The 22,863-nt window shown below is 37.2% G+C and overlaps 1 protein-coding gene across 4 annotated transcripts in view; it reads left to right on the forward strand.

Moving 5' to 3' along the window:
- ppp2r5ca (protein phosphatase 2, regulatory subunit B', gamma a) overlaps positions 1-22,863 on the forward strand; it is a 60,467-nt gene that overhangs the window by 18,578 nt on the left and 19,026 nt on the right. For 2 of the 4 annotated variants that reach the window (XM_030126709.1, XM_030126710.1), the window contains exon 4: positions 19,293-19,492. In XM_030126709.1, the coding sequence (XP_029982569.1) occupies positions 19,293-19,492 (200 nt within the window). Of the gene's footprint in view, positions 1-10,595; positions 10,783-19,292; positions 19,493-22,863 lie in introns of those variants that run through there. The other 2 variants (XM_030126712.1, XM_030126713.1) reach the window with 2 other exon arrangements.

A 22,863-nucleotide genomic window follows, 5' to 3' on the forward strand; every position in this document is an offset into this window, starting at 1 on the left:
TGACTGTCATGTAAATGTTCATAAAAGTTCAGAGTAAAGTCAAAGGTTATTGTATCAAAACAGAAATAAACTGAAGAAACAGTGACTTTTTCAGTCCAATCTGTCATTAACTGAACATAAACCCAGTGTCCATCCACTGTCATTGATAAAACTCCATGGGTTTTACTGCTGAATCAATGTTGTAGAAGATGACAGTGTTTCCACTGTAACTACGGAGCCTCTGAACGTCCAAATGGGTCATATCTGATGACCAAGAAAAGATGAATAACTGCATTTTACACCAATTATTGACATGGATTGATAGGATTAGTGGATCCATAGTTTAGATCAATACATGCTTTTGGTCGACAGTGGATGTTTGGGTCTTTGGGTTAAATTAACCCTATAACACCATATGTATCATATTTGATACATGAGTTTTGAAGTCCTCTGTATGATCAGTGTGATATTTGTTTTCTTGAAAAACCTGATGTATACAATTAGATACATGCAATATACAGATAATCCACCGGGGGGAGGAATTCATTCCCCAGAGGGCTTTCCAGTGACACTACAAGATGGTTTTTAATGAGGAAGGAGGCAGAACTTTGCTAATTTTGAAAAGGAATTACCAATTTGTTAGACATGCTCGTGTTATATTATGTTTTTGTTTGTTCAAAAATAAGAATATTTGAGCATTGAGACCTGATGTATCAACTATTATACAAAATTGAAACTCATACATGGAAATTATGTTTGGAAAAAAAAACTGGACCAATAAAGACTCCAGTTTCAGAAAAAAAATAATTTTCTGTAATGATTTAATGGTTCAGGCTTTACAGGGTTAATGCAGGAAATTAATTATAGGAAAAGACAGGATTCACAGTGAAACATGCAAAATACAGAGGATAATATCATAATAAATGCTGATAAATCACTTAAGAAAGATTAAATAGTGAAAAAGCCTTCTGGGAACTGACACTAAAGTAGCACTGGGTCTATATGGGTTAAAGCCACAAAGCAGAAACACTTGTACTTTTCTGGGTCTCAGGAGGACATAGCATACAAGTTCAACATCTGCATGTATGTAGGACTATTATAATACACATTTTAAAGCTTTACTTGCAGCAGTATGATGGTGTAAGTTGGATGCACTCAACAAACCATAGTCCCACTGTATATTATAACAGATACATAACATATATCACACTTTAGCTGCAGAGTTAGTGCTGTTGTTTCATGGTCACTATAGGGTTTTTGTGTTTGTAGCCGTATCACAGTCATGTTTTTGTCCTGTGTCAGTGTATAATAATAAAGTCCTGTGGTATTTCTGAAGCACTACACACTATTTCCTAGTCTGTCCTACTAGTTAGGAAGTAAGTGGCAGCTTTCAGAAAATGCCGGCGCCCGTTGTCATGGCTGTGGAATGTAATGGCACCTCTTGGAGAGACCTTGGCCCCTTAGTGAGAGAAAGCTGAGAGAGAACTGCTGCACTTGAACTGCCTCCTCTCCTCTGGTCTCCTCTTCTTTTTTTTTTGTCCTCAGTTTTTTCAAGTAACAACTCAGACATAAAAGACACTGGAGTAAGGAGAGAAATGATCATAACACAAAAATTATGTCTCATAGTTTTCCAGTAATACCTGAGATCATTATTATTATTATTATATAGCTTCATTTAGACGGGACAGTGCACATTAATGAACACAGTTATACATTCCATTTCAGTATAAACATGTAAATATGCCAGAGTTAACATCAGTTCTAATTTTCATCTGCAGTCCCCACTTAATAAATAAATAAATAACAGTGATCTGTGCAATACAAAGCAATATATTATCAATCAATCATAAGGCATAACAAAAAAAGAAACCAAAAAAATCTAAATAACAGGTTTTTTCAACCTATAGCTCAGACAGAAGAAAGAAAGACTGTATATAGGAAAGCTTATTTGCATAGAAAGGAAAAGAGTTTGTGTTAAATCTGAATATTCCTTCATTTACATCCATGCAAATGACACAGGTGCAACATCGGCGCTAGCTGTATGACAGCAAAGTTTGAATTCCAACCTTTGCGGATGCTTTCTGAATTACACACAGTGGTGGATGAAGTACACACTTTTTTTTGTTTTTCTTCAGTAGAAGTACAGATACAGGGGCAAAAAAAAATTACTAAAGTAAAAGTATCCAGGGAAAAATCTAGTTAAGTAAAAGTACACAAGTACTCATTTTAAATTGTACTTAAAAAGTAAAAAATAAAAGTATTTGATCCAGATTCGACCATTATACTTAGCAATAAAGTAAATATTGATTTATTTACTGATTGAAAAGTGATGGAATTGGGTGTTTGGTAAATATACAAAGAAAGAACCAGTATTATAACTGACTGCTCAACTTATTTTTTCGTACTGAGACTGTAAACAGACACATTAACAAGCTCTGGTCTCAAACTGTAAAAAGGAACCACAATGAACAGTAATCAACCCAACAGATGAGACATTTCTACATCTGAATATGACCAGTATTTATGACTGAACTTCAGAAAGAGTTGATTTTCAGAGTTTTTTTTAACTCAGCCGCACTCTTTTGGGAGAATCACAATCAGAATCAGTTTATTTTCCATTTGCATAAAAACTGCATTGGAAAACGAGTTGCAAGAGCTCAGCATAAAAAATACATGAAAGACAGCACAACGTAAAAAAACAATGAAAAATTACATAAATAAGAGTCATAAAAGACAGGTGCCCCCATAGATCAACCAACACTCACTTGGACAAAGTGCATGAATATAGAGTACGTTATTTATACATAAGTATAAAAATAAAACATACACCATACATTGTTAAGTATGTGATTATGGAGTTGTTAAGGCTACAAGAGAAGAGAGAAGATCAGCCAAGCTGAACCTCTACACCTGGATTACGGTGATGCATATAGTTACACAGTGCTTTGTGCAGATGGTAAAACAATCAATTTACAATAAAGAAGAAGAAAACAAAAGTAGCGTGTAATGCAAACACAATTCAAAAAGTAGTGGAGTAAAAAAATACAGATACCTGCTCTAAAATGTAGTGAAGTAAAAGAAAAAAGTGCCCATCTATAAATTTACTTAAATAAAATAAAAAAAAATGACTTAAGTACAGTAATGAAATACTTTTACTTTGTTACATTCCACCAGTGATGACACATTGTATTTTTATCTTATTTGCACCCGTTTTGCACCTGAAAAAGCAGCACAATCCTTTTGTGGATGTGATCTATACACTGCAAAAAATGTAACTCTTACAAAGTGTATTTTTCTCATTCCTAGTCAAAATATGTCATCACACTTAAAATAAGACATAATCACCTAAAGAGTAACTTTTCAGTGAGATATAAGAACTTATTTTAGACAATAGATCTTGAAAATCTTATTTCAAGAAATCTTACCAAGATAATTTTCACTTGTTCCATTGGCAGATTTTTTTTTTTGCTTCATTCAAGATTTTTTTTTTTTTTTTTTTTGCTTAATTCGAGTAAAAAAATCTGCCAATGGTACGAGTGAAAATGATCTTGGTAAGATTTCTTGAAATAAGATTTTCAGGGTCTATCGTCAAAAAATAAGTTCTTATATCTCACTGAAAGGTTACTTTTAAGGTGATTATGTCTTATTGTAAGTGTGATGAGATATTTTGACTAGAAATGAGAAAAATACACTTGGTAAGATTTAGATTTTTGCAGTGTATAACTCAGACCGTAAAAACATTGTAGTGGTGTAAAGAAAACAAAATTTTAAAATAATGAGAAAAGAAAAAAACAATAATGATAATGTGGATATTCTGTCAAGATATTGGAGTAAAGAAAGAAAGAAAGGGTTACAACAGAAAAATGATGTTGCAGGAAGAAGTCTTACTTGACAAAATAAGTGTTAGATTTATTTGAGCTTATGTGGACCAAAACATCTGTTTACCAACAACATATGCATGTAAACTTGGTATTCAGACCTCTACATTTTTATATACATAATGTTTTTTGTGATTTTGTTCCTTTTAATCGTCATGGAAAACAATTGGTGACATAAAACAAAGCGGGAAAGAGAAGAGGAGAATCTAAGATCAGCAAATCCACAAATTAAACTGGAGCCCCTGAGGTTCAGACCCCAGACCTCCATATTTAGAGATGTTTGTTCTTTGTTACATGGCCCACCCCTACTGGGCTTTTAGGTTATTAGTTTAGTTAGCTAGACAGAAAACACCAGAGACCCTTTGCTTTGAAATGACTGTGCAAATACTGTTGTGTTGATGCTATGAATAATCACTTTGGCCTTGCGGTGTGAGTGTGGTTTCACTGTGTCTATCTTGTGATAAATCACATGAAAGACGGAGGAAAATAATGTGTTACCAAGGAAGAAATTCTGATTTAGCACCTGAGATTATCTGCATACATTCTGTTTTTTCCCCATTACTAATGTAACCCATAAGGACCCAGTGGGACTTCAGTGGTAGTTCCCAAATTATTTTTTCTCTCTATTCAACCTTTCTTAAGTGATTTAGCACCATTTATTATAATATTATCCTCTGAATTGTGCATTTTTTCCAGTGAAAATCATCTGTTTTCCTAAATTTAATTTACTGATGATATAGATGTTCGTAAAAGCTCAAACTTCTTGAATTTCCCCCGGGAAAAGTAGATAGATAGATAGATAGATAGATAGATAGATAGATAGATAGATAGATAGATAGATAGATAGATAGATAGATAGATAGATAGATAGATAGATAGATAGATAGATAGATAGATAGATAGATAGATAGATAGATAGATACCATCTTCTATAACACAAGAAAAACCCATGGAGTTTAACAAATCACAGTGGTTGTAGATGCTTGTTTTTATGATCAGTTATTGATATCTTTGCTGAAAAAGTCACTTTTTCTTCAGTTTTCTCTGTTTTGATATTGTACCCTTTGAGTTTTCATGAACCTTTAACCCATAAGGACCCGGTGTGACTTTTGTGGCAGTTACTAAATGAATTTTTCTCTATATTTAACCTTTCCTAAGTGGTTTATCAGCATTTATTATAATATTATCCTGTGAATTTTGCATTTATTTTTCCAGTGGAAATCATGTATTTCCCTATGTTTAATTGACTGTCATGTAAATGTTCATAAAAGCTCAGAGTAAAGTCAAAGGTTTTTGTATCAAAACAGAAAAAAAAAACTGAAGAAATAGTGACTTTTTCAGTCCAATCTATCATTAACTGAACATAAACCCAGTGTCTCCATCCACTGTCATTGATCCAACTCCATGGGTTTTACTGGTGAATCAATGTTGTAGAAGATGACAGTGTTTCCGTGGTAACTACAGAGCCTCTGAACGTCCAAATGGGTCATATCTGATGACCATGAAAAGATGACAAACTGTATTTTACACCAATTATTTACATGTATTGATAGGATTAGTGGATCAGGAGTTTAGATCAGTAGATGCTTTTGGTCGACAGTGAATGTTTGGGTCTTTATGGGTTAATGCAGTTTAAAAAAAAACATAGATGTAATCCAAAATGTGACATACAACAGTATATTCCCTGTTTATTTCTTTATAATTCCAGTCAGTGGATATTGCAGTTCTGTAACAGTTTCCTGCCTTGTATGGAGACATTTAATTTTCTGTTTTCTTGCTTTAATTTCCTGTTTACAGCTACTTTAGCAGCACATGTTGCTTGTGCACCCCTCAGAATATTTAAATACAGCACAGTCTGTCTTGTAGTTTAGTGTGAGGAAAGAAATTAAATACCTTAAATCAAACCACTAAAGGCTTAATTTTACTCTTTAACAACATATTTTATGTCATTATACCCCTTGTTAAATAATTTCATAGTGTGGATAATAGACTGTTATAGTGTAACTAATAAAAATAAATATTCTCAGTATCATTATAAACACTTTTACTGCTGCCCCTAAGTACATTTAAGGTTCATGCACTTTACTTGAGTACTTCCATGTTATGTTGCATTATATATTTTTTAATCCACTACATTTTCTTTACTTACTTTACTTTTCAGGTGAAGATCTGACACAACACATGATACTAAAATATCTACAAGTTTTACTAAATAGTGATTGTTTTTTGCTCTAAACTCCTCAGAATCATTCAGTCTCATCAAAAAAATCCAATATTATGAACAGAAATGAACTAAATATAGAATTGTGTATCAGAACCTTGTTTTTCTTCTTTCTTCTCTCGTTAAACATGTGATGCCTTCTTAGATTTACCCACAGTCCTTGTAAATAAAACTGGAGAAGTAGTTCAGACTGACTCCACCTCCAGCAATAACAAGATGCAACACTGTTAACACTAACAGTAGCCGGATACTTTCCCCACCACTGAATTTCACACTATGTCTTCTGTATTTTGAGCTTGTAAATTTGTGTGTTTTTTTGTTTGTTTGTTTTGTTTCTGTTATAATCAGAATGTTGTTGGTGTAGGCTGTTGAAAATCAGTTGTAGGTGAAGGCTGACCTTTTTTTTTTTCTGTTAATTGTTAAATTTGGGGGGCAGACAAATATAAGAAATGTTTTCTTCTCGCTGCTCCTTTCCAGTCATGGAGGTGTTGATTTGAAAATGTACTGAACATTTATGCATAAATTCTGTCATCCACTTTCATGAAAGGAACAAATAAATAAACTCATCTAAACTATTTACAAAAGTAGAGACAAGCCAATTATTCTTCACTATAACCAAATTCTTGGGTATTTAAAAAAAAAAAAACATCTTACAATATACTCTGTACACTACAAACAAAAAAATTAAGGATATTTCTTCTTTTTTTTGGGTCATTTTTTTGTCATTTTTGCCATTTGTAAATAAAACTGTCTGGTCATTAAAAAAATGTGTTTCAATTCACACACAAAAAAGTAAAAAGCACTGTGCAAGAATCCCAAATAAAAAAAAAAATACCCCAAAAATTAAAAATATCCTTAAGTTTTTGTTTGTAGTGTGCATTTTGCATGGCTTTTCTTTAAACCTGTCACTAAAAGGTCATAATGGGCCTTAAAACTAGAAAAGTAAACACAATTTAGCAAGATGTGGCAATTACAAGCAATAAAAGTATATTTCTTTAAGACGGTTTTAATGTTTTTAACTGAGGAGCTGTACAAGTTGTCCCTCTAAGAATAAATAAATATGGTTCTCTGCCTGAATATTACACAAGCCATTGTTTATCTTATTGCTAAATCTAGTCCAATATTAGACAGAATATCTTATTAAGACGAGGTCAGATACATGAAAATTAGATTACTGTTCTAATGAAAAGCATGTTTGACTTGGTTGTTTTTCTTTTTCAGATAAAATGAGACTCATTTCCAAGAAACAAGGAATTTGAGGAAAGACTAGTGATGTGACGTTCACGAACGAATCGAATCTTTTGAACGGCTCTTTGAAATGAACGATGGGAACAGAGTCTTTGTAAAGAGCCGTTCATTTTTTTTTTTTTTTTAAGGAGGGAGTGTCCGATTGCCTGTCAATTTAGCGTCACTGGGGAGGCATTGGGCCGTAGGAGAATGTTTGAGCAGGAAAAAAAAGAGTGCTTGCGAACTGCGCATGTCTCATGGCAAGAAGTTAGCAAAAAAACAACAGTTTGAAGCGTGAGCATACTCAAGGAGGCGGAGCTGGAAGACTGGTCGAAATCGGAGAAAAGTTCGAGAGTGAGTGAGTGACCACCTGTGAGTAATGAGCCAAGGAAAAATGTAACAAGAAAATGTTTTATTTTCTTCTTCATTTTTAGGCTACAGACTAGTCCACATAATGTACTGGGATGTTTTTTTGTCAAAGTCCAGCATTTGCCCAATGTCACCTCTCATGTCATGTATTTAGCCCACACATTTGAACTAACTATTCTTTTTTACGGTAAGATATTTATTTTATTTATTTATTTATTTTATTTATTTATATTTATATTTATATAGCACTTTTTAAAACAACATGTTACAAAGTGCTTCACATAAAGGGGAGATAGATCAAATCAAATCAAATTTTAAGCCAATTTACAGAAACCCAACAGAATCCTCCAGGAGCAAACACTTATGAATGGTGACAGTGGCAAGGAAAAACTTCCCTTTAACAGGCTGAAACCTTGAGCAGACCCAGACTCCTGAAGGATGGCCGTCTGCCTTGGCCAGTTGGGGTTAAAGAGAGAAAGTAAAGAAGGAGAAAAGAGAAAGTGATAGAGATAGAGAGACTGGGGGAGAGGGGGCAGGTAGGGGGAGACACATGCACAGATAACTGAACTAGAACATGTATAGACAGTATAATAAACACTATTGTAACTATATGGATAAGTGAGTGATGACGATAAAGGTGCAGAGAGGCAGGACCACAGCAGCAGGTCCAGAGATGATCTTAGGAAAACCTGTGAAGATCCAGGGAAATATTTACTGATATTAGATATTGGACCTAAAACATCTGAGGTGTTTTTTCCTCTTAGATACTGATATTTAGATAATATTTACTGCCGCGCCAATTAAACACCTTTAAAATGTAATGTCAATCATCACATGTAGCCTATTTGACCCTTTCATGCATGAATTGTGAGAACCTTAGTCAAGATTTTTTTTCTTCAGTGTTTTTATTCCTCCTTAGGCATGAAAAGAAACAACGTGATCAAGTTTTTTTTTTTTTCTGTGGAGTTACAAAAATATCCATGCATTTAATTTTTGAAGAAAAGAAACGTGTTTGAAACCCAATATCAGAAAGTGATATGAAAACAATGAAATAAAAACATTTTTAATGCTGCTAATCTGATGTCTTCTCACATTTTAACATATTCTAATGCTAGTAATTACTCACTTCATGGAGATAATATGCAAAAATAAACCTTCTTGTCTAACAAATAACAATTGATTTACACTAAAACATGTTACTGCAGATCAGGTTTATCAAGAACAGCAAAGTTACAGTAATGGTGTGAATGTCAGGGTATGAGATGGAGCGTAAGTGTCCACTGTGTTGGCTGATATGGAACTAAAACAACAAAACCCATGAATATACAAGAGAACAGCTGGAAAATAACTGTCCACGGTAGTGACTTATGCATGAAAGGGTTAATCATTAAAGCATTGGTATTTCAAAATAATGCAAAAAACATAAAAGAGCCAGTCTTTTGAACGGCTCTTTTCAGTGAACAGCTCCCTTCAAAGAGCTAAAAGTCCCATCACTAGGAAAGACAGAAACTTGGCTTTCCTCAAATTCTTTTACTTTTGGTTATACAGGGTGACACAAAAAAACGGGAACTTTTTAACAATCCAATAAAACCAAGAGTGATGGAAGAAAAATATTTTATTCATAGTAATTGAAACCTTAAAACATGCCATTTAAGAAACAATGAGGGAATTTTCATTTTTTTTAAAATTACAGGGTGACCCAAAAAAACAGGAATTTTTGAAGTGCGTATTGGCAGACATGAGCAAGTGGCAGCACTGCGAAACAGTGACCTTGAGCAAGTAAACACACCCCCAGTTTAGTAACCATTGGCGGCTGTGCGAGAATTGTTCGGTAACCGTATGATCTCAAGATTCGGTAACGTTCCCTGGCCCCCTAGATCGCCAGATTTGTCCGTTTGTGATTTTTTCTTGTGGGGCTATCTCAAGAGTAAAGTGTACACGACTCGACCAAGAACTCTGGATGAGTTAAAACAGAGAATTCAGGATGAAATTCACAGTATCCCAGCTGAGATGTTGCAGCGGTCAATGAGGAATCTCAACAGCAGATTTCAAGAATGCATTCGTACAGGAAGTAATTTTTAAAAAATGAAAATTCCATCATTGTCTCTTAAATGGCATGTTTTAAGGTTTCAATTACTATGAATAAAATATTTTTCTTCCATCACTCTTGGTTTTATTGTATTGTTAAAAAGTTCCCGTTTTTTTGTGTCACCCTGTACTTTCTAATGCAGGACTGTTTTGGGGGAGATGTAACATTGCAGTTTTATCACTTTTCCTCAAATTACTGGTCTGAATTCTTGCTCTACTATGGGCTTTCACATTGTGTATGCTGTATAGAGAGCTTCCACTGAGTTTCTGTGGCTTTTTCCCCTGTGGTGCTGGAGTCTAGTCCCCAAAGTCCTGTTCTCAGGCCCTCATGTGGTTTCTGTCTGTCTCCTTGTGCTCCTCATTGAATCCACAGATTTCAGACTCCTTCTGACCCTCTCCTCCACCTCCCTTTGATAAAGAACCAAGCAGAGATGACAGGAGGAAACAATGAAAGACTTTGAAGCTCCAGCCGGGGCCCCTCTCTCTCTCTCTCTCTCTAAATCCACACTCTGAATTAGTTATTCCCAGCTGCTTATCCTAAGTCAGATTATACCAAAAACCCTGCTAATGGTTCAACACTGGAACAGACTTAAGGCAATCTGATCTTAGATCTGTAGCAGGGCCTACTTTGCAGAGTGTCACCAGAGACCAAGTGAGGAGGAGGAGCTTAGACTAAAAATTCCAAAGCAAGTCCCGCCTCTTGTGTTCCGCCTCAGCCAATCAGCGTCCCTTCTTCCCAACAGCCTCGTCTCTCATTGGTCCAGAGCTACCCGGGCTCAGCCAATCAGCTCCCTCCCTTGCTGCTTACATCACTAACTAGCCAGTTCCCTCCAGCAGCAGAGAGCTTCATTTTCTGATCTGCTTTTGTGCTAAAATGGAGGCTGGCCTCTCGCCCTGAGTGGATCGCCTTCCTGGTTGAGATTTAGATGTTGACATGCAATAAAACTGGAGACAGGATGGTTGTGGATGCACCTAATTCCAATGGGCCTTTTCAGCCGGTGGCTCTAATGCACTTCAGAGGTACGTGTGGACCTATTATTCTTCCTGTATTGTCCTAGGGAATTAAGGGGAGAGAGGGAGATGAGTGTTTCTGTGCTCCTGTTCCCCTCCACTGGTTACTGCTTGGTTAGTCAGCATTCAGACGTCTCGGATAACATCACCATTTTGTGTGTTTTGGAAAGCGGCTGTGTTGCCTTTGAAGGGGAAGTGGAAAACAGTTGTTTGTTAGGTGTGTGTGCATAGCTGTGAGGCACGGGAGCTACATAAAAATCTGGTTTTACTAGCTAGCTGCTCTGTGCCCATCCCCCCGCCAAGCTAGTGATGTCAAAGGAAGTGAGGTCATAGCCTAGGGAAGGGTCTTCTTAGTTTTTTAGGATCGTAATTGTGTGTTTACATATTTATACATCCAGGTAATGGTCATTGTGAAGCTAACAGCAAAGCTCCAGGGTCATGGTTGTTGTATATCCTGTCTACCCCAGTGTCTTCCTCCGCTTCCGTCCTTTACAGTTCCTGCCGGCCTAGCATTTTTGTCACACTCCAGTTCATCTGGGCGCAAATTGGTCATAGTGTGTAGGCAGTAGACAGCCACAGCTCTGCAGCAGCCCCCTGCTCAGTCTACCCACCCTTTTCCCTTGTTAGCCTCCTCACTGTGAGCGACATGCACAGCCACCTTCGGGAGACGACAAACAAGACTTGACTGAAAACATGACACAAGCCTCCGAATGTGTCTGTGAAGTGCATAGCCTGCTAACAATATGACCTCAGCTGCCTTTGTCAGAGCAGAGAGGTAAATGTTTTAGCAATACAACGTCTAGCTTGGCCTCTTAATGTGTGTACAATGTACCCAGTCATGTTTGAAAGGCCCAGCCTGTTACCACTGTACTCTGGTGCAGCCCAGCATTAGATGAAGCCTCAGGCAGTTATTGATTACACTCTATTGAGCCACACAGTCCACTGCCTTGAATGACAACTCAGTGTTAGGGAACAATCAGACTCTCTCTGTCGCTTTCTCTTTTCTCTCTCAGTGCCTGTGTTTATAATTATGACCCTGTTCAGGCCAAATGCCATGTTTGTAGAGCTTTACAAGCTGGGCCTGGGTCCTGATAAAGTTTTTAATCTCCGTCTAATATGTACACTTGTGCTCTTTTTCTTTTTAGCATCTCTATAAACCAGCTGTTGTTCACACTTCATTACCTGTGTGGACGTAAGAATCACTCCTACCTCTGAATGTGGCAGCACATCGAAGTGTGCATCTCTTGAGTACCTTCCTGTCTGTATTTATTCAGAGCTGTCTTCATATAATCATACATTTTGGGAGACGAAATGTGTCACTCACAATGCAATTTAGCACCAAGTGTCCACAGGGCCTCTGATTCTCATTTCCTCCCTGTCTGTTTCTTTGAGATTGAAGACAGCATCTTAATAACAAGCACTGCAAAGTACTTCTCGCTGTTATTAGTCACAAGGGGGCCTGTAATTGCAACTATGAATGAGCCTCAAATGTGGCAATGATGCATTCTTTTTAACCATTTGCAGACACCACAGTACACTGTACTATACAGTCTGTATACTGGATGCATTGTCAGGTGTTGCGTGCTGTGCTTCCAAAATCCATAACCGCTCGAATGAATGTAGTCAAACTAGTTGCAGCTACCCACATGCCTTTTAAAACATGAACACATTGTCCCTCTATATATCTATAAATAGTATCAGTCAATGTTTACATTGATCATAACATTCTGTCAATAGAGCAGATTGCCAAACCAATCTGAACTCAGACTAGCAGCTGTTCATTTGACCCATTTACAGAGAAAAAGTAGAGAGTTTCCAATGTGACTCCAGTTATTTATTATCTTTCTTACAGGGGGAATTAAGATAAATCTTTCCTCTGTTCTCTGTTAAGACGCCACACTCGTGTGTGTTCAGGCGCATGCTTGTTTTCTCCCAAGGCTATTCTATGTGTTACATTAATAGAAGTCACATTGTGGTTAACATCAATTTTGGAATCACAACACTGGGCCTTTATCTGTTACACAACAACCCTCTGGGTATTTTAGGACTGTACAGAAACTTTATAACACACGCAGACAGACTTATGTAATGGGAGCAATGCAAGTCTGACACGGTCAGAGTACTAGGGATGGCGACACATTCCAGTCCTGCGTCATGTTCCACTGCCACCAGGACAAATACAGAATTTGTTACTTCATACCGGTTAAGTGCTTGGTGGCAGGACCGGGACTTCATTTTTGATTCTACATCACAGTTCATCACATGTGTGGACCGCTATAAAGGCCTTTTATGTGGCTTATTGTACGAGTCTGGAGTGCATGGAATAGAAACATAGTTTAAAGACATTATGTATTTGATGCAGGTTTTGAATAGAGAAAGATTTACTTGTTCCTGCAAGATCATGCAATATCCTCTGTGTTGGAAAATGGTATTGAAGATTCAGTATGAAAGTTTAATGCATGCTTACGTTTTGTGTTGTGACATTAGCAAACAGTTTTTTAAAGTATTGTTGCTCTCACCTGTGTAGAGCCATGAGAGTAACCTGCACACTGGTTTCTTTCTCGAGGTTGATTTATCCCCTGAAATCTGCATGCCAAGTCTCCAAAGCCTCTCCTCTACTCTTCTACTGGAGTAACATTATGCAACACCAGTTACCATTACTGTTATCTTACAAATGTCGTTAGCTAAGACAATGTAAGCACAGAAGCATGCACAACTATTACTTCAGACTGCTTTTTGTAAAGATAAAACTGTTATGAAGGTTACACAAAGTTTCAATATACTCTGCACAGCGCTATCTTAATACTTTTGGCATCAAACAATATTTTATTTGTTGAGTTGAATATGTTGCATCTCTTGTTTTAGCTGTCACAATTGTGAAAGTGCATCTAATCGACTGTCCCACACTACGTAAATTATAGGATAATGCATTTGAATGAACATCAGTATAAAAATACAAGATGCAGACATGTTGGATTTTAGCAAAAATGCAGACACACTTGTGCAATACACATACTCCAGCAATCTACAGATGCAATACATAAACAGAAAAATCCAAAATACTCAGTGTGACATTTAGAGTTAAAAGCTTTCAGAGGTTTGGTGTTCTGCATACACTTTGCCAAAACAAAAGAGGATTCACTTAAGAGTTGGTGTTGAAATATACGAAATACTAATAACTAAACCCTAATCCGATCTGTTTACTTGCTGTTCTAGTTATTTAACTCACCCTCTGGGGCTGAACTGGTGCACCTGTTGACCTGAAACGATTCATGTCATAACAGGACTCATTCTGTACCATGTTATGTCCGTATAAAGAAATTATTTCAATCTGATACTGGCACATAAAAGCGATAAATGTCTTGAATGAACCTCTCACTTATGTGTTCTTAATCAGGAACACAGTTTTTTTTTTTTTTTTTTTTTTGTGACAGTGACAGCACTGTTGGCTGTCAAATCTCTATGGAAATGACTGATAATGGCAGCTCACACATTTAGCCTCCTGTCTGTGGAATTCCCAACCTCTCACTGCCATCAAGATAAATTGGCAGTCTTGGAACTGACACTGCAGAAGTGTGTCTATGTGTGTGCATGTGTCCAAGCCAAGTCTCCATTATGTCTGAATAGGAAATCTCTCCTCTTACCTAGAATCAGCCTGTTTGGAAGAATGTCAGTGTGTCTGCATTTGTGTGTGCGCGCTCTACTCTATTCTACCTTATGGTCTTTGTCACCCTTCGCGTACATTCACTGAAATTGGGGCATGAACAAACAGGACCAGTGTATCCGTATCACGTTTGCAGTTTGCAGTCCTCGCTTCACCTTTAATCAGTTGCATGATATTTGTGCCTCTTCCTCATACAACCCTGAGCTACTTTCATTAATCATAATTTGTCTTGCAACCTTATTTAGTTATCTCTGTAATTGGAAGCGTTCTGCCCACAGGTTGCAGTACATTCATGAAAGAGGAATGAGATCCATGTTTTTTCTTTTCCTTTGACGTATAGTATGCCCTGTGCATATCTGATCTCCGACATTGATCTTGATGAATGTCCCTTTAACGGGCAGACAGCCCCTGAGCCTCGGTGCCATCCTATTGTTAATACCACACCCTTCACAGATTAGTAAATATGGAGCTGTTTTTGCTGTGAGTGTGATTTATTACCATCACAAACCATGGATATTCAGTGTGCGTTTTTCACGGAAGACTGATAAAGGTTTAATAGTCAATACAGCACCTCACATCCTTGCATTTTACTTTGTGGGATTCCGTACACATTTAGTTTTAGTTGAAAATACAACAACAGCTCAGGGTAAATCGACTATAGATTCCATAGTCCGTCTGTTAATGGTAGAAAAACATCTGGCGATTCATATTATGTTCATTTTGCTGTCAGAAATCATACTCTATGACAATATTTGTCATCTAGACAGTGTTCATCCACACGGTACGGATGTAGGCAGGAAATGTACACATGCGTGACACGCAACATGGTAATTTCAAACTCGAGAAGGACTCTGACAAGCTGAGACAAAATGAGGAGCTTGTACTTTAAAGACAACTACTTCTGTCACGTGTAAATGGTTTCAGTATGAAAATGTCTGACACGGACTAGAAAACAGCAAATTATTCCACAGAGTTGTCCCCACAGCAGACTTAAACATCACCCACTTATTGTATAGCCTACACAAGACCAATGGTAATAAGTTTGGAGGGAGAAAAATAACCCAGGCTCAGTCGTTTGCATGGTTTATCGTATAAGATATTACGATAGATTTTATTAATCCCACCAAAATTTGAGGAAATTTCTATGTTGATATGAGCAAATACAAAAATAAAGTGCAGCAAAGACAGAAAATATACACTTGCAAAACATGAAATATAAGGGAAATAAGAAGTATTTATATAAATTTAAATATTATTTACATATTTTCAATGTATTTGCATATGGTATGTATGGTTTATGCATCACTGAGTAATTTCACAATGGCTTTAAATGGGGAAAATGATCAAATATGAGTCAGTACCTGTTATTTTTAGACTATGCTAATACAACATATTTAAGAAACAGACCTTTTCATGTGGTCGTTGTTAGAAGCTATTGTGATATGAATAAACTCTGATGTGTGTTATCTGGATACTAAAGGAAATAACCTACATCAGGATGTGGGAGTTTGATCGTATCGCATACCCCTAATGTAAATCGTCTTTGTTGATGCATCGCTAATCATTAGTGTCCAAACGAGGACGTCTTTTTCCAATGTCACATTTATGTTGCGGCCGTTTCAGTCCATTTAACAAATCCACACACCTGAGTTCAGCAGCCGAGGAGCTTGCATGTTCGGTTCCAGGCGCAGCAGATTCAGGTCAGTCAGTTAGGGGAGGTTATCAGAAGTTTCAGTACAGTCTTTCTAAAACATGACTGCTCCTCAGTTGGGGATTAAAAAGGGAGGTGAGGCTATAAAGCAAAGTCACGCTAACTGAATCCTAACACCTTACTTCAGTTTTACCTGAGTGGCAAAAAAGTGCAGTGCCAAAGGTGGGGCTGTCTCCAGAAATCTCTTTTAACAGAGGATAATAATTGTGAAATATGTGCAAACTTGTTTTGCTTATGTTTTCAGGCTTTAAAAACTTAAACTGAACCTCTTTTACATGTTGCAGATGATTAGATCATACCATCATATTAAACCATAACAGTTATAGGCTGCCCTTTCAGAAAATAATCAGACTGTTCAGAATTCAGACTGTTTGCTTAAGTAAAAGTACCAATATTACACTGAAAATACTTTAAAGTTCTGCATCTACAACCTTACTCAAGCAAAAGTATCTAATTACATCAACAAAAAGTAAGTCATTGGGTAGTAAAATGTGTTATAATCTTATATTTGATCATTTTGACTGAATATTTCCACTAAAGTCATGCGTATGTTTGTTTTATTAGACATTTATGGGTGACTTTATTAGAAATACTTTATTTACTGCTGTGTAGTTTAATATTCATCAGTGTTTGATTTTTTTAAGAACGTGTTTGTGACATCTGTCTCTGGTGAGAATCATTGATCTGAAATATGACGAAAAATGTGTAGAGTAAGGTTTTTTTTGTTTGTTTTATTAGTGAGGAAAAAATGAGTTGAACTAGTGGTTTAAAATTAAGTAAAAGCAGACTCTGAGGCATTTTTAACCAGAGATGTAAATGTAATAAAATTTAACCATAAAGACAAAATAATAACCTTTGTAGTAGGGCTGCACGATTAATCGATTTTAAATCGAAATCGGATTTTTTAATTAGGACAATTTTTAAAAAAGGGAAATCGTAAAATCGATTTCATCTCTCTCATGCCTCCGGGCCGCACGCCTCCGCGTGCCCGCGGGCTACCGTGGGCTCTTCCTGTGACAGCGGTCTGTCACAGAAGTCTGTGTAATGACCGGACTTTAATCTGTTCATGAACCCGCAGTACTTATACCAATATAAGCCGTGGCTTCACGCACGGATCCCGCAATTGAAATATAACTGCAAGCGGATCACTCATCTTCCGTTGTCCCGGATCCGTACCGTACTGTCTTCTTCCGAACCGGGTCCGGGTCTCGGGGTCATCAGCCTCAGCAGAGGAGCCCACACAGCCCTGTGCCCACACACATCCACCAGCTCCAGGGATAGAATCCCTCCAGTGTGTCCTGGGTCGGTCTATTCCACGCACGGATCCCCCAATTTAAATAGAACCGCATGGGGAACACTCATATTAACCTGGTCCACGCACACACGCACAACTGATGCCTGTCACTGACTGACACTGGTATCACTTCTGTGGGCCAGATACCCAGAAAAGAAAGAAAAAAAAACTTTTTTTTTTTTAATAATTAATTTAGTCCTCTTACTTGCTAAATTTTTCATTCACAAATGTAAGTTCTGTAACACAAAACCAAATATTATTTATGTTTTGTAAGATGTTGAAATTTATTTAAAGCTGTTAGATAAATGTGGAAACAAAAAGGTTGTAACAACTATCAGTATTTGCTCTGATTTGGACATTTTCTTATAGTGTATTCCCCCTGACAAACTTATGTTATTTTCTTGTTGTATACATTGTTTGTGTACTCTACTTCATTTCAAAGATTTAATGAAGAGAAAAAACAAAACAAAACTGTAGGTTCATCACGTGATCCCATCACAGCTTTGAGGTCAGAGCAGTGGCTTGCATTGTGGGCTGCTCACGAAAACGACATGTTGACTGCTGTTGCCTTTTCTAGTTATACCCAAAAATCGAAATCGAAAATCGAGTTTTTAGAGGAAAAAATCGGGATTTTTTTTTTTTTTTTGCCAAAATCGTGCAGCCCTACTTTGTAGGAATGATATTTATTGCAATATAAAATCATTTTATGACATTTGTTGTGCTCATTTTGGGGCCCAGTCCACCTGAATTCAAAGTGTCCAAATCCTTCTTCCAGGCATATTTTTAGTGCTCCAAAATATATCTGTTACAATGCATGCATGTTTTAAATAGTTTAGTTAGCTACAGAATCTTGCCCCACAAACACACACTCCATTCTTTAATTCATCAGAAATATTCACTGTCATACATTTGTAGGTATGTGGTTTCTCTTAACAGGAAAAGAAGGAAAACAATTCTACTCTGAAAAGTAACTGAAGGTTTTAGACAAGTGTAGTAGATTAAAAACTACAATATTTACCTCTGAGCTGTAGTGGAGTACAAGTATGATGTAGAATACAATGGAAATACTCTATACTACCTCAAATTTGTGTTAAGTACTCGAGTAAAAGTACTTGTTGACTTGTTGACAACATTTTGCTTTTAAACTTGACGAGTAACACTTGACATAAGAGAGACATAAACATGCTGCATCAAAGTTGTCACAGAACTACATAATTATGGTTTCACTGTGTGTTATTACTGCACTGCATGGGCACGTATGAATTTAGGCTTCCCAAAAGTGTCATTTCCTTTTTGTGTCGTCATGTGTGAAGTGTCGACTCGGTCACGGATTGTTTGTTTACAAGCCCTTACTCTTGAGTGGAGGTGAAGTGGAACAGAAACTCCCCAAACTGCTGTGGACACATTTGAAGTGTACATGTCAGATGGGCACAATCTGACCATTCACCCAGTTCCCAAATCCTTTATCATCCTCCTCCTCCTCCTCCTCCGCTTATCCCTGTTGTCCTCGCCGTGGGCTCGAACCATCTCAGCTTTTCATTCAGTGCACTTTAGTCGACATGACTCATTTGCTGTTCTTCATCATTCCCATGATGCCTCATATTTCTTTTCCATCACATAACTGTTTTAACTGTCGTCCTTGACAGTTAGACCGCCCCCGCCTTTCTCTTTCGACCCCCACGCTCTTTGAACGTGGCTCCGCTCTCTTATATTCTCAGACTTGCTTATTTCATCATCACTTTGTAGTCTTGTTACATGTTCAGCTCTTCTTCAGGTGTCCCTGGACTCTTGTTTGCTTTGTTTCTCCTTCACCCATCTCACGTTTTTTTTCCCCATCTCTTCCTCCTCAGATGTGGCCCCAGCGGAGCAGGAGAAGCTCTTCATCCAGAAGCTACGACAGTGCTGTGTTCTTTTTGACTTCCTGTCCGACCCGCTGAGCGACCTGAAATGGAAGGAAGTGAAGCGGGCGGCGCTGAGCGAAATGGTGGAGTACATCACCCACAACAGGAATGTCATCACAGAGCCCATCTACCCGGAGGTGGTGCACATGGTGAGTAGTGGCATCTATATGACAACTTACAAACTACTGATAAACAGCAAGACCTGACTTATTACTGAAATTTAGCAAAAATGTCAGTGAGCCTTGCAAGCTTCTGGTTAGTTTTCTCACGTTTCAACCTGTACTTATTTATTTTTTATTTATTTATTTATTTATTTCAAACATGCAAAGAAATGAAATAAAACAAAATGAAGTAAATTAAAACAAAATAACATTTAAATGAACAGAATCCATCTTCAAGTACGTGCAGGTCTGAATTTTGCTTGGTCGAAAAGGAGTAGGAAGAAGTATAAACTTAAACTTATTTAAAGGAGTGATATTTTGCTTTTTAAAATGGAATTATGCATTTTCAAACATTTCCCTGGGGTCTACATAAACTGTAAATGCTATGGTTGGGTCTGAATTCTTCATTAATTCAACTCCATAGGTCCATCTTCAACCCTATTTCTGAGTAATGACACCAGAAAGGTCGTTTTGAGCACTGGACCTTTAAATGCACATGAGCCACTGCACACCCCACCTCCTCCAGGTTGACTGTGCTTGCTGTCCCGTTCACCCACTTGTGTTCGTTAATTCAACCAACAACTGAACATTTTAGGTAATCGGCTTGAAGTTTGGACATATTTTCAGTATGGACCACAATCACTGCTGCTGACAAACAATTATGGCGTACTCGGAGAAATGTTCGTCGGAAGTCTTGACCTTATTTGTGCAAATATCATGACGTAACTCATTATAGACGTAAAAAATTAAAGGTGCGGGAGACTTTCGTGATGAATTTTTCATCAAATCTGTAAAACCTCAGCCATAGCCCAAGTATCATGAATCTGCAAGTCTTTCTGTGATTGCTCACCTGAATCTCTTGCATTACGGTGAACAATTTCGAAGTGTAAACAAACCTTTGCATTGTGGGAAATGGAGGCTCGTGTTGCCGCTGCAGGCGGCTGCACGAACCTCCCTGCAGCGGCAGCACGAGCCTCCGTTTCCCACAATGCACGTCGCAACAAAAAAATTCTGAAGATGCCTGAGTTACCTTCCAGCTCGGAATGTAAACACACGGGGTTTGTTTATGGGGGATGGCACTTCGAAATTGTTCACTGTAATGCAAGAGATTCAGGTGAGTAATCACAGAAAGACTTACAGGTTCGTGATACTTAGGTTATGACTGAGGTTTTACAGATCTGATGAAAAATTCATCACGAAAGTCTCCCACACCTTTAAGCAGGAATTGAAACCAGTTGTAGAAATCCACTCGATTTTTGCCAAAATGAATATAAAGATAGCTTTGCAGCATCTGGAGGGTTCAAATTCAAATTTTTTGAACCATTAGGGTCCAAATACACTAATAAATGTACCAAAGGATAATAAAAGTGGGTTTAGCAAAATATGACCCCTTTAAAGGTTCTCAATGTAAGATTCAAAGAGGCAAGTGTTTCTTTTTTGTTTGTTTGTTTTTCTATTTTGTAGAGGACATGTCAGTTTTTGGTTTTTTTGGGGTTTTTTTTTGTGGAAACCCTTATTTTTGTTCCTTAGTTCTTCAGTACCTCTGACTCTTCTGCAGCGGTAACAGTATAAAACACTAGATCATAAATGGTTGTTTTTCTAGTGACGGTATCAGCTTGACACCTTGATTCAACGCAGCCTTTTTGGCGTTTCCACTATCGCATACTATTTCTAGGACTACAATAGTGGCAAAAAAGTTTTCAGACACCCTTAAAATTTTGCACACTCAAATATTATCATGAAATATTTGCAGGAAAATTTTTTTTGTGTGTCATAAGGTGTGGCTGCATCAGACAGACACAAACAAATGCTAATGATTTTTTCTTTACTGTTTAGTAGAAAAAAAACTCCCTAAATTCTTGTCAGTTTCAACATGTCATGCCCTGAATGTGTTTCATTGTCTTGCTGAAACATCTAGTTTTGACCTTGATGAAACAGAGTACTTGCAGAAGGGAGAATGTGGATTTGGGGAATGAAACAATACTTAGCAGAGTTCAATGGCTTAAAGGAGTGATATTTAGCTTTTTTCAATGGAATTATGCATTTTGAAACATTTTCCTGTGGTCTGCATTAACTGTAAATGCTATTTATTCTTGGGTCTGAATTCTTCGTTAATTAAAGTCCACAGGCCCATCTTCAACCCTATTTCTAAGTAATGACATGAAAAAGGTCGTTTTGAGCGCTGGCCCTGTGTTCGTTAATACAACCAACAACTGAACATTTTAGGTAATCGGCTCGAAGTTCGGACATATTTTCAGTATGGACTACAACCACTGCAGCTGATAAACAATTATGGCGTACTCGGAGAAATGTTCGTCAGGAGTCTTAACCGTATATGTGCAAATGGTGTGACGTAAGTAGTTATAAAATGTAACAAATTAAGCAGGAATTAAAGCTTGTTGTAGAAATCCACTTGATTTTTTTTTTTTTTTTTTTCTCCCACAATGAATGTAAAGATAGCTTTGGGGCACCTGGAGGGTTCAAATTCAAACTTTTTAAACTGTTAGGATCCAAATACACAAATAAATGAACCAAAGACTATTTAGTGGGTTTAGCAAAATATGACCCCTTTAAGAGTTATTCTTAATGCAATATATCACAAATGCATGGGGCATCCAACATTTTTTTCCACAAATGTACCTTCGGAGAGGGTCCAAGTGATGATAAACAAGATGTTAAGTCATGTAGATCCAGAATTGTTGAACCAGAACAGTCATTTGAATCATCATGTTCTGCAAAGCCAAGCTAGCAAGAAATCTCTACCACAGTTTTTAAGTCTATAAAACTTTTTTTCACCCGAAAAGAAAAAAACAACCTTATATACTTTAATGTAATTAAGACTTACAGTTGAAGTTTCATCCTCTGTTGCTCCCTTGCTTGTAGCTGCAGTCATGCTGAAGAAGATGTCACGACTGTTTACGCTGGGTCAGTAGTAGCAGGGAGTTCTCTACCTGCAGTGGAAATACAATGTACTGGTGGCCAGATCGAGCGAAGTCATGCTGAGTCAAGCTGATACTGACAGCTTGAAAAGCAGCAATAGACACTAACACAGTCTTATCATGAGCACACAAGTATTTTGGAATTTGTATATTAAACCAATCATGGAAAATATATTTATGGAAGACCCTCTAGTGTAATTGTGTCACACACAGAGATACAGACATGAATGCTAACAAAAGAAAAACACACAACTATAGCCACAACAAAAAAATAACCAATGCTAAAAAAGGGTTCCCACACATCCTGGGAAACCTGAAAAATGATTGACCAATTTTACATGCATGATAAACATATGGAAAATGAGAGAAAAGGTCAAATGTCCTGGAAACGGTTAAGTTATCCTGGAAAATAATTTATCC

The sequence above is a fragment of the Sphaeramia orbicularis genome, chromosome 22, assembly GCF_902148855.1.
Source record: "Sphaeramia orbicularis chromosome 22, fSphaOr1.1, whole genome shotgun sequence".
Lineage (NCBI taxonomy): Eukaryota > Metazoa > Chordata > Actinopteri > Kurtiformes > Apogonidae > Sphaeramia > Sphaeramia orbicularis.